Source organism: Neodiprion virginianus, chromosome 7 (genome assembly GCF_021901495.1).
Source record: "Neodiprion virginianus isolate iyNeoVirg1 chromosome 7, iyNeoVirg1.1, whole genome shotgun sequence".
In the NCBI taxonomy this organism is placed as follows: domain Eukaryota; kingdom Metazoa; phylum Arthropoda; class Insecta; order Hymenoptera; family Diprionidae; genus Neodiprion; species Neodiprion virginianus.
The window spans coordinates 18,820,077-18,837,242 of record NC_060883.1 but is presented as its reverse complement, the minus strand read 5'-3'; the positions used below and the strand labels follow the sequence as shown (position 1 = coordinate 18,837,242).

The following is a 17,166-nucleotide window of genomic DNA, read 5'->3' as shown; positions in this document are numbered from 1 at the left end:
AAACTCTTCATCTTTTCGTTAGTTCTTATAAATTTTTTTCTGATTATGACAGTTTTCCGAAAAATGTCGAGGCGTCATCTTTGAAGAGTGAATTTTTATTTTAGGTAATACGATACTTTTTATTTTTTTTATTTTTTTGCATTCCTCGTAGTACAGGCGCTAGTTTTGATTAAGTAGACATTATCATCCGGCGGTATAATTACAATCAGCGCGGCCGGTGCAGCTGTTATAAGAATTTTAGAGGGATTGTTTGGAGACGTCTCAATAGTGCATGCTATCTATTTATTGTATATAATTCATTACTATACATGAATAACGATTGATTGTAAATCCGATATGATTGGTTCAAAATTTACTTCATATTGTATTTAACCATTTCACTTGTAATTACAGACCAAGGGTGACGATCGGATTGGTGTAACATATTGTGTACTGTTATAAACGAATCAATGGATCGGATGCTCGCACATGAAAGGAAGTGATTCCTCGCATCTGTGGTCATTGAGCCCGCCACTCGAGTGTAAAGATCCACAATTTTCAGAGCCATATTTATTATTGGGTTCTCCTTTCGCCCATTCGTCGAACCCAGCATTGGCCAGAGTTTCCTCGTGAATAGTGATGTGGTGGCCCTCCCGGCAAAGATCGTGGAAACCCAGACTGACATAATCCGGATGTGGGTTTGTTGCTTTGAGCACCGTCACCACTGCATCCCTCTCGGCCCAAGAATTGATGATGGCCAGGTGCCCGCCTTCCTCTTCGCAGATGAATCGAGCTTGGTTCCACGAAACTGCTTTCGAGTGCAGCTTGTAGCCACCGATGCCCGGAAAGTACCTGCATCACATGACACCAAATTTCATCAAAGTTCAAACTCTCTTCGACCAAGCGTCGACGGTGATACTCACGTGTAGTCGTCTTTTCTGGTAACCTGTGGATTTCGAAGAAGGTAGGTCGAATCTGCGTTTCCAGTTCCTCCTGGAACGATGAAATCGGAAGGCCGTTATCATAGATATACTGGGAATACGCGCTTTCCGCATCGCGTACAAGAATCACACTGTGAACTTGTTCGGGAAATACTCACCGGTTGCTCTACGAGCGAGCGCGAGGGCGATGGGCTGCGCAGATAATTTTTCCGCCAGATTATAAGATACCAAGCACAGCAGCGTTTGAATCGCGATTATTCTGAACGCCATGGCTGACGTGTGATGCGTTATTTCCGCTGCAGCCTCAACAACTTGTTCAATCCTCGCGACCAGGAAAAACTGCAGAGACACGGCGAGTACGATGCTGCCTTTATACCGAACTCGCAAGTCGTTAGCTTATCGTTTCACTCTGATCACCTGCGGTGGATTATTTTAAGTATTGAGAGACTACCTTAAAGCGGAAAATATCCGTATCTCTCAACGGTTGCGGGACGGTAAAAATAATTGTTTGTCCGCTTGTCGTTTATCTCACGAAACGTTAGCATTATCTGTTCCAAAAATGATCGCGTCATTTTGGTATCTGCATCCTGCACTCAGCTTACTTTTATCCACGTTGATCTTCATACGATAGCTTACTGCCGGAATCGGATGCTTTTGCAAAGAAACTTTGCGATCGAGGAAATTATCCGCGGATGGGAGTAACCCGAATCCGCATACCAAATGTTACAGACTGATAATATAATCAATGACAATACGTACCACCGCTAATGAAGTAGCTCAAAGCGATCAATCGGTCAATTTCGATGATCCATATCGTCCAGAACTTTCCGACGACATTTAAAGTTCTCACTCTCATAATCTCTGGGAAACGTAAACGTAACTATAAGGGTGATGGAGTAATTGGACCAAGTGATACTTGGGTTCGATTTGCATTCTCATGAGTGATTTCACCTTTATCTTCGATGCCCTCCGCGGTAAACGTTAGTCCAGTGGTCAGTACAACCGGGCTGAAGATATTCGACACTTATTATGTGTCGTCGAAAGTTGGGTATAAACATCAAAGTTTGTCATATAGTTATGTTAAGGGATATTCCAAATTTCTTACGTGCAGGGAATCATCCGATCTAAAAATTTTCTCAGTTACTTAGGATGATTGGAAGCCATGAGCGTTCATGTAACACCGATTTATGAATAAATTATGTCTTGTATGTCGATTGGTATCAGTGAAAATCTGCAAGAAAACTTGTTCGGTAAATGTACGAAACTACGGCGGACGTGAAATCAAAATACTTTTGGCGAATTTCACGTACCGAGAACTTTGAAATATTTTTGCGCCTCATTGAATTTTTTTCTATCACTTAATCCTGATTTCAACCTAAACCAATAATGCTCGTATAAATTAGTACGTAAATAACACATAAAAATCCGTGCCTTTTATGCAATTAAAGTTGCCTAAATCACATTTATGATGTTATTTGATGAAACTTCACTATTTCGCAATTTGATCATTGCTGATTGCAAATTCGTCACGCCTTGTTACAATTCCAGCTTCTCGGTTGTGTAACTATTCATTTCGTTATCAAACACGCCCTTTCCGGTGCATGAATATGTCACATGTATAATACGTATGCATAATACGCATGCGTGTCGGAAATAGTATTTATATGCACACACCTACCTAAATAACTATACAGTGAAACTGTCATCGAGACCTTCTAACTTTATTCGAAATAATGCGCTCAGTTTGCGTGGTATTAAGGGAAGGACAGAGTGAGCAATTGCAATAAATCATACCGCGTAAGAAGTTTTGATTTTTCATTACATTTTCACGGCTTATATTGTATATCAACATGAGTTTTTGTTTTAAAATTCTGATTTGATTACATATTTTGCTTTGTTGACGCCTCTTGCAATCTGCTTAACGGTTTTCCAGCCACTGTCAATGGATTGGTAGCTCGCATACGAAAGGCAGTAGTATACGGCATCTGTGATCGTTGAGCCCGCCACTCAAGTGCAAAGATCCACAATTTTCAGGGCCCAAAATATTATTGGGTTCTCCGTCCGCCCATTCGTTGAACCCAGCCCTGACCAGAGTTTGCCCGTGGATAGTGACGTACTGGCCCTCCTCGTAAAGGTCGTGGAAACCCAGACTGACATAATCCGGATGTAGGTTTGTTGATTTGAGCACCGTCACCACTGCATCCCTCTCGGCCAAAGAATTGATGATGGCCAGGTGCCCGCCTTCCTCTTCGCAGGTGATTCGAGCTTGGTTCCACGAAACTAGTTCCAAGTGCAGCTTGTAGCCACCGATGCCCGGAAAGTACCTGCATCACATGACAAAAATTTCATGAACGTTCAAACTCTCTTCGACCAAGCGTCGACGATGACACTCACGTGTAGTCGTTTCTTCTGACAATCGGTGGATTTCGAAGAAGGCATGTCTGATCTGCGTTTCCAGTCGCTCCTGGAACGGTGAAATCGGAAGGCCGTTATCATAGACATAATGGGAATACGCGCTTTCCGTGTCGCATGCGAGAATCACACTGTGAACTTGTTCGGGAAATACTCACCGGTTGCTGTACGAGCGAGCACGACGATGATGGGCTTCAAGGATGATTGTCCCGCCAGAGCGTAAGTTACGAAGAATAGCAGCGTTTGAATCGCGATTATCCTGACCGCCATGGCTGTCGTGTGGATGTACTATTTCCGTTGCAGGCTCAACGACGTGTTTAATCCTCGCGAGTGGAGAAAAAAATGCCGAGTTTCTGCAGCTATGACTGAAGACCGACTGTTCGCTTGATGCGATTTCCAGCATCCCCACACACTCTGTTCGATTTTATACGCAACTCGCTTGGAGTAACTCAAAGGTTATCCTTTCATTCCGACCAGCGATAAATCTTATTGACGAAATTTATCAGACATTCATGCTTACAGATAAAAACCTGGTTGTGGAAAAAATCTGTTGTTTCGAAGGGAATTACCAAGCACTCTGATTAAATTTGCAATCAATTCTCGTATATTTCTGTAAATTTGTTGGCGAAACACAAACACCTATTTTGAATTCATTACATTTTTCTAGTTAATGTATTATATTTATAAATTTAATGCACATTTACTGTACGGCATTTGGAATTTACTAAACGTACTACCGAATTTATGTGAGACATTTACAAAGAGATACGAATGGTCTGTTGGAATGAAAAATGTATTGTGACGAAAGGATTTAATATCCATAATTTCAAATAACCCATAACTATGATTCGGAAATTACTTGATAGTATGTTCAATGTACTGTACTTATAAAAGTTTTCAACAGTGCTCGGAAATTGTGGGATTCTTCTTGTGGATCTACGTAACATGTGTAGGTGTAAACTTTATGCGAAATCCTTGACAGTATATCAGATTTCAGCAAAGCCCAGAGAACTACTACGTAAATTTCGAAATTAGAGATAAAATTTTCAATTTGTGACAATCACACTGTCAATTTACAGACAGGTTCTGGAAATTTACTGAATTTCGTTACTGAATGCGTTTCTAAATCGATTAAACATTGTATTAGTATTATAAGTAATCGCATTTATTAATGTTCATAACAATGTTGGAGAACATTGGAATAATCTGTCTCATACGAGTCAATCAATTAAAAAATGGAACAAAATCTCGAAAAAAATCCAAAATACTACTCTAAGAAATAGAACTGCTAGATAAGACTCGGAATCTCATACTGCGGATCGCATTTTCGAAGGATAAAATGTATCATACAGAAAATCTCTTTGAGGACACAGACTGCTAGAAACTCGACAAACCTAGATAAGGCTGCGGCAATGAAAATACATGAATAAATTTACCGGACGAAGCATACAAGATCGAACACACGCATAACACGAGGCTAAAGATCGATAAAGGTGTACCAAACTTTAAAACACAAACGCAGCAGGAAAGCATCAAGCTGACTACATGGGCAGAAAAGTCTAAGAAGAACAAGCTGATGAGGTAAGAAAACAATCGATACTGAAGTTTGCAAATACGTGAAATAATAAATGTTGGACCGTGGAAGAAAATACTTCGACATTATTACGAACCTAGAATAAAACTGATCGGAACTAGAAGTCAAAACGGAGGATGGACAACACGAAACGATAATGCGCGAATCGACTGCTGAGTACTGCATGGCCTGCGGATAAGTTTCCAAACTTATGTGAAGAGAACAAAGTACTATACATGTGAGAGTATATTACGGCTTTGGATTTGAGTGTATTTATTCGTGAATAAATACGTAAAAACTAAGACAGGTAAGAATGTTCAAGAAAAATAAATTTATTGTCGCCATACATTGCTCAGACATGTATTAGAATGTAATCATGAACACAAGGGGATCAATAATAAACTAACTTGAATCACACGAGCCGCCTTGAATTTTTGACGAAAATTTCATCGTCTTTGGGAAATGCTGCGAAACATTCTTTCATGCACTATTGCTACGTTATTTTGCGAGAGAAATCGATTGGGCGCAGTCCCAATCGTCTGCCATCAAGGCGCGAACAGTTACAGCCAAAAAATGAGAACCTATGTTTTCGACATTTTTCAGCAGTCGCTCCTTCCTCCGTGATTTCTCTCCTGTCGATCCTACGCTTTTTTCGCGGCGTTTTCTGAGTTCATGGGGGCCCAATTGGTGGGGAACGGGTTATACAATTCGAATCTGAGACCAACAGTTTTTGGTCGAAATTCGGCAAAAAAGTAAGGCCTTTCCATTTTTGCGAAAATTTTCGCGATTCTGAAAAGTGCTGGAATAAATTCTTTTGTGCACTAATCCAACGTAATTTTGCGAGAGAATTAGATTGCTCGCAGTCTTAATACGCTGCGAGCGACCGATCAAGATTCATCGCTGAAAAACGTCAAAATTTTCTGACTATTTTCCGAGCTGTTAGTTCTTCGCATTTGTAGATGTCTCACTCATATGTTCGACGGTATAATCAGTCCTTTAATCGTCATTGAATTCGATCAATGGCGGGAAAATTGATAGGACGAAACGACGCAAAAACGCAAGGATCGTCCGTTGAACAATAAATCAAAACTGATGGCCATAGTACATGAAAGCTGTGAACGGTTTTCAAGAAGGTGGGGAAGACAAAATACAAATTCATAGCTGAAAGTTTCAGTCATTCGTTGTGCCTTAATCCTACCTCGAGTGATCAGGTTTTAGTATGGAATAATCATACAAGCTGACAAATTCAATTATAGTGAAAGACAAAGAGGAATTTCAAAATATAATTCTACACTGCGAAAGAAATTCATTTATCATATGATGAAGTAAAATAGCAAAAATACTGTATCGGATAGTTATATCCTTATTCATAAGATATAGCCTTTGTTTCGGCTTGCGTACAGGTGCGGCACATACCTGCAGGATACAATATATGATATTGTGTCGTCTGATTGTCTCTACTGTATGTAACCTGGATGAAAATGAATAAAAAATCAACGTTCACCTCGTTTTCTTTGCATTGTTTTAACTGTTAGTCGTCGTTATTCTTGATCTGTCTTTCACTTCCCTGAGGTTTCAATTCGTCAAGGTGGTACAAATTGATACTTTGATGTAAAGTTATTCGCTCACAAAATCGTGAGAAAGTAAGGCTAACCCCCTTGAATTTTTTGTAAATGGATCAAAACTCTAACGACTCTCAATCATACTGGAATTGATTTTCCGAGGCACTATGTCAGCATAATTAAACGATCAAAAGTTTGCAGCATTCAACGGTGAAACCCTCTTAAATTTAATCCTGTGTTACTTTTTCACAATCCTTCTTAATGTCCTTACTAAATTCTTGAAATTGCAATTAGTCAGAAATAGCTTCTTGAAATTCATTTCCCGACAAAATGTGTCAGTTCTGAAGGTATATTTCCAACTGCAACGTCAACTTTCATCAATATTAACGATAAATTTCGAGAATTTCAACAGGCTGGTAACAATCTGCTCTGTTATTTTCCGATGGAAGTCGATTTCTTCAGGTTTCAGGTCACGTTGTCCAAGCACACACATTATCACAGCTAGAATGCCAATCAAACCTTTCCTTATTTCTAGATGTTAGTCACACGAGTTCTTATTGTTAAATTGTGATTTTTGCAATCTTTGCACGTCAAAGCCTGGGTTCAAGTTCGTGTCAAGCAATCACACGAACAGACGAAGACTATCGTTTCTCATCGGAAACTTGAACTTTCGTGATAGTCTCAACTTGAGTTGAAGTTGATTTAAAAAGTGGTCAACGAGTACAGGAAATACAGTCATTTGGAAACAGCACAAATATGAAACGATGTAATACCTTCGACGTTCTAGAGATAATTTACGGCATAATTATAATGAATTTGTGTCTACCTAATTATTTTTTTTTTACTTTTTTTTACATAACAATATGATATTCTGTCGTTTCATAAAATACAATACATTTTCATTCGCATAATAATTATTCTCACACGAGACAACGATACTCAGGTCTGAATTACATCAACTAATCAAGTTAGGATTTATCGTAGATTGAATTGGAAGAATAAGACATTCTGCGAATATGAAAAGTTGTACAATAGTGTGATAATAAACTCGCCTGTTGAAGTTAATGTTCCTTAAGTATTTTTTTAGCCCGAGTTACTTTCCTCCCAAACCCGCGTCTTTCAGGAATTTTTTTTCCTTTGATCCACATTATTCTGACTCTCGAGCTGATAAGAGTCACTTACGTAAAGTTCTGGTTCATTCCTTTTTTCCTTCTAATTATTTTGAGCTCCTTCTTTTTAACATGTCGTTTTCATGTGACCAACTGTATGCGATAAGAGCATATCGTATCCGTTATCTATTCTCGTTTCTTAAATACGAATTACCCACGTTTCTAACAATTTTTATTAAGTATATGTATCACTGCGAACACGAGGTTGTATATAACTTATGAAACATGTAAAGATTCTTCTTATCACTCGTAAGATTCACGCGTCATTTTCCCCTAATCCGCAATCTAATAATTTCGACAACTGGTCTTACAGAAATATTCTAGCGTTAGTCAGAATTTTCGAGTATTTTTCAACGCCGCGCAATCCTCAGTCATAAAAATCGTTACCTGTGATTCATTGGAAACTGCATCAACGGATCGATACTTGAAATCAATTCGCGACCTTTTTAAGTGATTGATTCAACAAAAACAGTCAAACGACGTTAACATTATACGATGCGTAAACTTTATCAACGCAAAAATTTTTTGCCACGTATGTGGAACAAGATTCGAAACCGAATCGGGACTTTTGTTCAAAGAATCATCGAAATGCCGCGAAACCTGTACGTCTTATTGTGAATAAGTCGTGTGGTTGAGAACAAAATTTTTGACCTTTGAACTCGAATAAAAGAGACTGGTTTCGCAAATCTTTTCGAATAAAATCACTTGTTCTTCGAGGTCCGTTGCGAAAAAATGGAAAATGTTTTCGCCAAAATTACACACAGCGTTGGAAGAAAGAAGTTTGGACTTTACTTGACGTAGAAACAGTGACACTGAATCGGAAAAAACGATCAGAGTCTTGGGTCATTTGGTTCTGGAGACGACACGATAAATAATGTAGATACGTGTCAATGTACGCATGTGGTCAATCTTCCGAAACAACAAGCTAATTAAACTGCCAGTTTCTCAATACCGCTGCTGCCTTCGACAGCGCTGAAAAACCGCATTTAACTGTTTCGTAAAATTTACTCGCTGATCGGTAATCAATGCGTACCATAAATCGAAAACTGCAGCGCGATTAAACCATAAGTGAATGCGTAAGAAATAATTCGAGACCCAAGTGGCAACTTTGAGAATGTGAATATTGGATCAACACCAAGATAACGAGGATTGTTTTTTATTTTTTTCTTCGTCTACGCGTAAGTATCATTTTGATATGGCTTGCGCAAAATCAGAAGAAATGCAATCGTTCTTAGTGCCATAACCGCTGGTAACCTCTCAGATATGATCCTCGTTACTATCTTGCATTCGGACGCAAACAGGAAAACTTACCAACCAGGAAAATATGTACGACGTACGAGTTTATTTATCAGAAGTAGACTTGCGAATTCTTCATTCTCATTCCTTTCCTAACAATACGAAAATTCCAATAATTCGTACAACGTAATTCGATGATGGCTGCGATTTCACGACTGAAACAGAAATAACACGAAGTCAGGTCCGCGATAAGTGAAACTAATTATGGATGTGATTTGTCTTACGATAAAAAAATATTATTCCTGGTAAAAGTTATAATAACCATAGAGAATGCGTGTCCATAGTAATTACCATCCGGCAAATTCATTCCATAATAACATTAAACGAAGAATGCATTTATATCTAAACGTCCGGACATAAAATCGTGACAAAGAAAGCCGCAAGCACGCCTCGCAAGTTGGGGCGAAGGCATTTATGTTCCGCTGTTCATGCATGAATTAGCTTGCAATTAATTCCGTCGTTTCCTTGAACAATCTTTTTCTCCACAATTAATTGCGCGTCACTTTTAGTACACTTTTACCATCACCAAACGATTAATCGTCTCATACTACTGGTAAGCTTAAATTATTTGCTGTGAAAAAAATTTAGAGCATATACATATTTGAAAATCATTAGAAATCGATCTGTCCCAACGCCAATTTCATTTTTACGCGTCACTATATTGATATTATTCCGAAAGTTGGAATAACTCCGACAAGAAATTTTGCGATTGAATCAATTCGACGATTTCAACTGGAATCATTCAAGCAGCCCTTAAATCGTTTATCGTTAGCTTCTGCACGCGTTGCGTAATACGTTGTTAATTTAAGGGATACTAATAAACTCTGGATAAGCTCAACGACGCATTTGATTGTACCTGGGCAGGTGCTTCAATTAATTCATAATTGAGTTGGTACGTAATCGGTGGTATTCGAACCTGATCGTTCTGCGACTCCACCGAGTTAAGCGTGCGGTCAGTAGAACGAGAGCTATCTGCGCAAGCCAGACGGGCTAACCGAGACTCGTGTCTTTGTAATTTACAACAACCGCTACGTAATGAACTGGGAAGACTAATTAATTGCTCAGTTATTAGTCGGCTTGTCGCGATGGATAAAGGACGCGATTTCTCTGCCTACAGGAAAATGTACCGTGGTTGTGGCAACTTGCCGTGATAAAGAGGAAAAGAAACCAAAACCTCGGAAGAGGTAAAGCAAATCGAAAAAAATCTGCCAATTCTCATCATAAGTCTGGAGAAGAAAGTAAAACCATAAGCGTCGAACTTCGTAGTTACTTCATTTTTTGCGGAAAAGAAAAGTTTCACCTTCCGATTTCACTAAGATGTTCGAGAAGCAGTTGCTGCACCGATTCTAAACAGTGGCTTTGTGAAATAGTTGGATTAATTGATCGATTTATCGCTGCAATAACGGAATTGCCGGGACTGAAAAGACGATAATATTGGTATTATTATAACCAAAGAATTGGATAGAATTTTGATGTGAAACATCTATAGCCGCACGTAAAACCGATTTCTGGCGTGGCGACGCATGCCGTGGCGACGCGTCGCCACGCTATATGATGGTATATATATACAGTCTATATGCAGTAGTGTGTACGGTGTGGCGACGCGTCGCCATGCGCAATCGACTGTACGATTCTCTTCCCACTCGATCCGGCGTCAAGCCATCTCTCTCGCCACACTGAGCTCGGATACCTATAGTGTATACTCCATAGTGTATACAGTGTTGTTTACTACGGTACACATAACCTGTGTTTTACTTAAAAACAAATTATTTTTTTAAATTGATTATTAATTTTAATTAATTTTAATTTTTTTAAATTGATTATTAATTATAATTAATTTTAATTTTACAAAATAATGTCGATGTTTCATATCTGCCAGGCGTCCCGTGACGGCTCATTTTTTTTTTTTTCCGACGTCCGAATCGAGGAAGCTCGTGCATTCCTGGCCCATTCACCTTATCGCTGTGCCACGTAGTCGAGGGCATATATTATTCGACTTTGGACAAGATATTTCGTTATCCGCAAACTGACTTGCCGGAATTAATTTTCCTACCGACAAAAGTTTTCAGCAGCTTCTCCAAAAATGCCGTACGAATCCTTGTATGTTCTGCCTTTCGCAGATGAATCGAGCTTGGTTCCACGAGACTGCTTTCGAGTGCAGCTTGTAGCTACCGATGCCCGGAAAATACCTGCATCACATGACACCAAATTTCATGAACGTTCAAACTCTCTTCGACCAACCATCGACGCTGACACTCACGTGTAGTCGTCTCTTCTGGTAACCTGTGGATTTCGAAGAAGGTAGGTTGGATCTGCGTTTCCAGTTGTTGCTTTTATTTGCGGTTCAAAGTTTATATTCTCGTTCACGGTTAGCAAAAGTGGGATTTTCCAATTTCTCACGGGCAAAGCATCATCATCCGACCTGAAAATTTTCTCAGTTACTTAGGATGATTGGAAGCCATGAGCGTTCATGTTACATCGATTTATGAATAAATTATGTCTTGTATGTCGATTGGTATCAGTGAAAATTTGCAAGAAGACTTGTTCGGTAAACGTACGAAACTACGGCGGACGTGAAATCAAAATACTTTTGGCGAATTTCACGTACCGAGAACTTTGAAATATTTTTGCGCCTCATTGAATTTTTTTCTACTGCTGAATCCTAATTTCAACCTGAACTAATAATGCTGGTATAAAGTAGTATGTAGATAACACACAAAAATCCGTGCCTTTTATGCAATTAAAGTGGCCTAAATCACATTTATGATGTTATTTGATGAAACTTCACTATTTCGCAATTTGATCATTGCTGATTGCAAATTCGTCACGCCTTGTTACAATTCCAGCTTCTCGGTTGTGTAACTATTCATTTCGTTATCAAACACGCCCTTCCCTGTGCATGAATATGTTACATGTATAATGCGTATGCATAATACGCATGCGTGTCGGAGATAGTATTCATATGCACACACCTACCTAAATAACTATACAGTGAAACTGTCATCGAGACCTTCTAACTTTATTCGAAATAATGCGCTCAGTTTGCGTGGTATTAAGGGAAGGACAGAGTGAGCAATTGCAATAAATCATACCGCGTGAGAAGTTTTGATTTTTCATTACATTTTCACGGCTTATATTGTATATCAACATGAGTTTTTGTTTTAAAATTCTGATTTGATTACATATTTTGCTTTGTTGACGCCTCTTGCAATCTGCTTAACGCTTTTCCAACCACTGTCAATGGATTGGTAGCTCGCACACGAAAGGCAGTAGTACACTGCATTTGTGATCATTCAGCCCGCCACTTATGTACCAAGATCCACAATTTTCAAGGCCATGTCGATTATTGGGTTCTCCGTCCGCCCATTCGTCGAACCCAGCCCTGGCTAGAGTTTCCCCGTGGATAGTGACGTAGTGGCCCTCCTCGTAAAGGTCGTGGAAGCCGAGACTGACATAATCCAGATTTAGCTTCATTGGTTCGAGCACCTTCACCACTGCATCCCTCTCGGCCAAAGAATTGATGATGGCCAGGTGCCCGCCTTCCTCTTCGCAGGTGATTCGAGCTTGGTTCCACGAAACTGCTCTTGAGTGAAGCTTATAGCCACCGATGCCCGGAAAGTACCTGCATCACATAACACCAAATTTCATCAACGTTCAAACTTTCTTCGACCAACCATCGACGGTGATACTCACGTGTAGTCGTCTCTTCTGACAACCAGTGGATTTCGAAGAATGTAGGTCGGATCTGCGTTTCCAGATGCTCCTGGAAACGAGACATCGGATGGCCGTTATCACAGATATAATGTCAATACGCGCTTTCAGCACGGCGTGCGAGAATCACACTGTGAACATGTTCGAGAGATACTCACCGGTTGCTGTACGAGCGGGCACGACGGCGAAGGAATCGAAGCAAGCTTGTTGCCCCAAAGTATAAGATACAAGGCACAGCAGCGTTTGAATCGCGATTAGTCTGACCGCCATAGCTGACGTGTGGATGTACTATTTCCGTTGCAGGCTCAACGACTCGATCAATCCTCGCGAATGGAGAAAAAACTGCCGAGTTTCTGCAGCTATGACTTAGGAACGACTGTTTGCTTGATGCGATTTCCGGCATCCCCACACACCCTGTTCGATTTTATACCAACTCGCTTTGAGTAACTCAAAGGTTATCCTCTCATTCTTACCAGCGATAAATCTTATTGACGAAGTTTCTCAGACATTTGTTTTTCCAGATAAAAACCTGGTTGAGGAAAAAATCTGTTGTTACGAAGGGAATTACCAAGCACTCTGATTAAATTTGCAATCAATTCTCGTATATTTCCTTCAATTGGCTGGCGGAACACAACAACCTATTTTTAATTTATTACATTTTTCTAGTTATTGTATTATATTTATAAATTTGATGCACATTTACTGTACGGCATTTGGAATTTACTAAACGTACTACCGAATTTACGTGAGACATTGACAAAGAGATACGAATGGTCTGTTGGAATGAAAAATGTATTGTGACGAAAGGATTTAATATCCATAATTTCAAATAACCCATAACTATGATTCGGAAATTACTTGATAGTATGTTCAATGTACTGTACTTATAAAAGTTTTCAACAGTGCTCGGAAATTGTGGGATTTTCTTATGGATCTACGTCACACGTGCAGGTGTAAACTTTATGCGGAATCCTTAACAGTATATCAGATTTCAGCAAAGCCCAGAGAACTACAATGTAAATTTTGAAATTAGTGATAAAACTTTCAACTTGTGACAATTACACCGTCAATTTACAGACAGGTTCTGGAAATTTACTGAATTTCGTTACTGAATGCGTTTGTAAATCGATTAAACATTGTATTAGTATTATAAGTAATCGCATTTATTAATGTTCATAACAGTGTTGGACAACATTGGAATAATCCGTCTCATACGAGTCAATCAATTACAATATAGAACAAAATCTCGAAAAAAATCCAAGACTACTACTCTAAGAAATAGAACTGCTAGAACAGACTCAGAATCTCATACTGCAGATCGCATTCTCAAAGGATAAAATGTATTCTACAGAAAATCTCTTTGAGGACACGGACTGCTAGAAATTCGACAAACCCACATAAGGCTGCGGTAATGAAAATACTTGAATAAATTTAATGGACGAAGCATACATGATCGTACACGCGCATTACACGAGGCTAAAGATCGATAAAGGTGTAACAAACTTTAAAACACAAACCCAGCAGGAAAACATCAAGCTGACTAGATGGGCAGACAAGTATGAAAGAAACAAGCTTACGAGGTAAGAAAACAGTCAATACTGAAGTTTGGAAAACACGTGAAACAATAGATCTTGGACCGTGGAAGAAAATACGTCGACATTATTACGAACCTAGAATAAAACTGATCGGAACTAGAAGTCAAAACGGAGGATGGACAACACGAAACGATAATGCGCGAATCGACTGCTGAGTACTGCATGGCCTACGGATAAGTTTCCAAACTTATGTAAAGAGAACGAAGTACTATACATGTGAGAGTATATTACGGCTTTGGGTTGAGGTGTATTTATTCGTGAATAAATACGTAAAAACTAAGACGGGTAACAATGTTCAAGAAAAAAAAATTTATTGTCTCCATACATTGCTCGGGCATGCATGAAAATGTAATCATGAACATAAGAGGGTCGATAATAAACTAAATTGAATCACACGAGACGCCTTGAATTTTTGACGAAAAATTCATCGTCTTTAGGAAATGCTGCGAAACATTCCTTCATGCACTGTTGCGACGTCATTTTGCAAGAGAAATCGATTGTGCGCAGTCCCAGTCGTCTGCAATCAACGCACAAAAAGTTACGGCCAAAAAACGAGAACCTGTATTTTCGACATTTTTCAGCAGGTGCATTTTCCTTCGTAATTTCTCTTCTGTTGATCCCACGCTCTTTTCGCTGCGTTTTCTGAGTTCCTGAGGGTCCAATTAGTCGGGAAAGGGTCATACAAAACGAATCTGAGACCCAAAATTTTTGGTCGAAAAATGAAGAAAAAGTAAGGCTAACCCCTTTGCATTTTTGGCGAAAATTTTCGCGATTTTGAAAAGTGCTGGAATAAATTAATTGCGGCACTATTCGGACGTAATTTTGCAGGAGAAATCGATTGGGCGCAGTCCCGATACGCTGCGATCAACGCATCAAAAGTTACAGCCGAAAAACGAAAACCTGTGTTTTCGACATTTTTCAGCAGGTGCATTTTCCTTCGTCATTTCTCTCCTGTTGATCCCACGCTCTTTTCGCTGCGTTTTCTGAGTTCCTGAGGGTCCAATTTGTCGGGAAAGGGTCATACAAAACGAATCTGAGACCCAAAATTTTTGGTCGAAAAATAAAGAAAAAGTAAGGCTAACCCCTTTGCAATTTTCGCGAAAATTTTCGCGATTTTGAAAAGTGCTGGAATAAATTAATTGCGGCACTATTCGGACGTAATTTTGCAGGAGGAATCGATTGGGCGCAGTCCCGATACGCTGCGATCAACGCATCAAAAGTTACAGCCGAAAAACGAGAAGCTGTGTTTTCGACATTTTTCAGCAGGTGCATTTTCCTTCGTAATTTCTCTCCCGTTGATCCCACGCTTTTTTCGCTGCGTAATATGAGTTCCTGAGGGTCCAATTAGTCGGGAAAGGGTCATACAAAACGAATCTTAGACCCAAAATTTTTGGTCGAAAAATGAAGAGTAAGTAAGGCTAACACCTTTGCATTTTTGGCGAAAATTTTCGCGATTTTGAAAAGTGCTGGAATAAATTAATTGCGGCGCTGTTGAGACGTAATTTTGCAGGTGAAATCGATTGGGCGCAGTCCCGATACGCTGCGATCAACGCATTAAAAGTTACAGCCAAAAAACGAAAACCTGTGTTTTCGACATTTTTCAGCAGGTGCATTTTCCTTCGTAATTTCTCTCCTGTTGATCCCACGCTTTTTTCGCTGCGTTCTCTGAGTTCCTGAGGGTCCAATTCGTCGGGAAAGGGTCATACAAAACGATTCTGAGACCCAAAGTTTTTGGTCGAAAAATGGAGAAAAAGTAAGGCTAACCCCTTTGCATTTTTTGCGAAAATTTTCGCGATTTTGAAAAGTGCTGGAATAAATTAATTGCGGCACTATTCGGACGTAATTTTGCAGGAGAAATCGATTGGGCGCAGTCCCGATACGCTGCGATCAACGCATCAAAAATTACAGCCGAAAAACGAAAACCTGTGTTTTCGACATTTTTCAGCAGGTGCATTTTCCTTCGTAATTTCTCTCCTGTTGAACCCACGCTCTTTTCGCTGCGTTTTCTGAGTTCCTGAGGGTCCAATTTGTCGGGAAAGGGTCATACAAAACGAATCTGAGACCCAAAATTTTTGGTCGAAAAATGAAGAAAAAGTAAGGCTAACCCCTTTGCATTTTTGGCGAAAATTTTTGCGATTTTGAAAAGTGCTGGAATAAATTAATTGCGGCGCTATTGAGACGTAATTTTGCAGGAGAAATCGATTGGGCGCAGTCCCGATACGCTGCGATCAACGCATCAAAAGTTACAGCCGAAAAACGAAAACCTGTGTTTTCGACATTTTTCAGCAGGTGCATTTTCTTCCGTAATTTCTCTTCTGTTGATCCCACGCTCTTGTCGCTGCATTTTCTGAGTTCCTGAGGGTCCAATTAGTCGGAAAAGGGTCATACAAAACGAATCAGAGACCCAAAATTTTTGGTCGAAAAATGAAGAAAAAGTAGCGCTAACCCCTTTGCATTTTTGGCGAAAATTTTTGCGATTTTGAAAAGTGCTGGAATAAATTAATTGCGGCGCTATTGAGACGTAATTTTGCAGGAGAAATCGATTGGGCGCAGTCCCGATACGCTGCGATCAACGCATCAAAAGTTACAGCCGAAAAACGAAAACCTGTGTTTTCGACATTTTTCAGCAGGTGCATTTTCTTCCGTAATTTCTCTTCTGTTGATCCCACGCTCTTGTCGCTGCATTTTCTGAGTTCCTGAGGGTCCAATTAGTCGGAAAAGGGTCATACAAAACGAATCAGAGACCCAAAATTTTTGGTCGAAAAATGAAGAAAAAGTAGCGCTAACCCCTTTGCATTTTTGGCGAAAATTTTCGCGATTTTGAAAAGTGCTGGAATAAATTATTTGCGGCGCTATTGAGACGTAATTTTGCAGGAGAAATCGATTGGGCGCAGTCCCGATACGCTGCGATCAACGCATCAAAAGTTA

The 17,166-nt window shown here is 39.6% G+C and overlaps 2 protein-coding genes across 5 annotated transcripts in view; both read right to left on the bottom strand.

Annotated features, from left to right (window-relative positions):
• Positions 1–58: 58 nt before the first annotated feature.
• On the bottom strand, positions 59–1,286 carry LOC124308454 (hemolymph lipopolysaccharide-binding protein-like). The gene is made up of 3 exons (XM_046771185.1): positions 1,079–1,286; positions 903–972; positions 59–831 (listed from the first exon to the last, which is right to left on the bottom strand). The coding sequence occupies exons 1-3, from the start codon at positions 1,188–1,190 to the stop codon at positions 447–449; spliced, it is 567 nt and encodes a 188-aa protein (XP_046627141.1). The 5' UTR covers positions 1,191–1,286; the 3' UTR covers positions 59–446.
• Positions 1,287–2,691: 1,405 nt separating this feature from the next.
• The window catches only part of LOC124308453 (hemolymph lipopolysaccharide-binding protein-like), a 35,638-nt gene continuing 21,163 nt past the window's right edge, over positions 2,692–17,166 (bottom strand). Inside the window, exons 1-4 of one of the 4 annotated variants that reach the window (XM_046771180.1) lie at positions 12,802–13,227; positions 12,626–12,695; positions 12,476–12,554; positions 2,692–3,165 (exon numbers count right to left, since the gene is read on the bottom strand). In XM_046771180.1, coding sequence (XP_046627136.1) covers positions 2,860–3,165; positions 12,476–12,554; positions 12,626–12,695; positions 12,802–12,913 — 567 coding nt within the window. In that variant the 5' untranslated portion in view covers positions 12,914–13,227 and the 3' untranslated portion in view covers positions 2,692–2,859. Of the gene's footprint in view, positions 3,245–3,314; positions 3,385–3,490; positions 3,721–11,192; positions 11,263–12,032; positions 12,555–12,625; positions 12,696–12,801 lie in introns of those variants that run through there. The other 3 variants (XM_046771179.1, XM_046771177.1, XM_046771178.1) reach the window with 3 other exon arrangements.

Excerpts from the sequence above, each read along its gene's own strand:
- LOC124308454 (XM_046771185.1), bottom strand. The coding sequence starts at position 1,190 with ATGGCGTTCAGAATAATCGCGATTCAAACGCTGCTGTGCTTGGTATCT. Across the intron at positions 973-1,078 it reads GCTCGCTCGTAGAGCAACCG|GAGGAACTGGAAACGCAGAT; the intron begins GTGAGTATTTCC and ends TCATCGTTCCAG. Across the intron at positions 832-902 it reads ACCAGAAAAGACGACTACAC|GTACTTTCCGGGCATCGGTG; the intron begins GTGAGTATCACC and ends CATGTGATGCAG.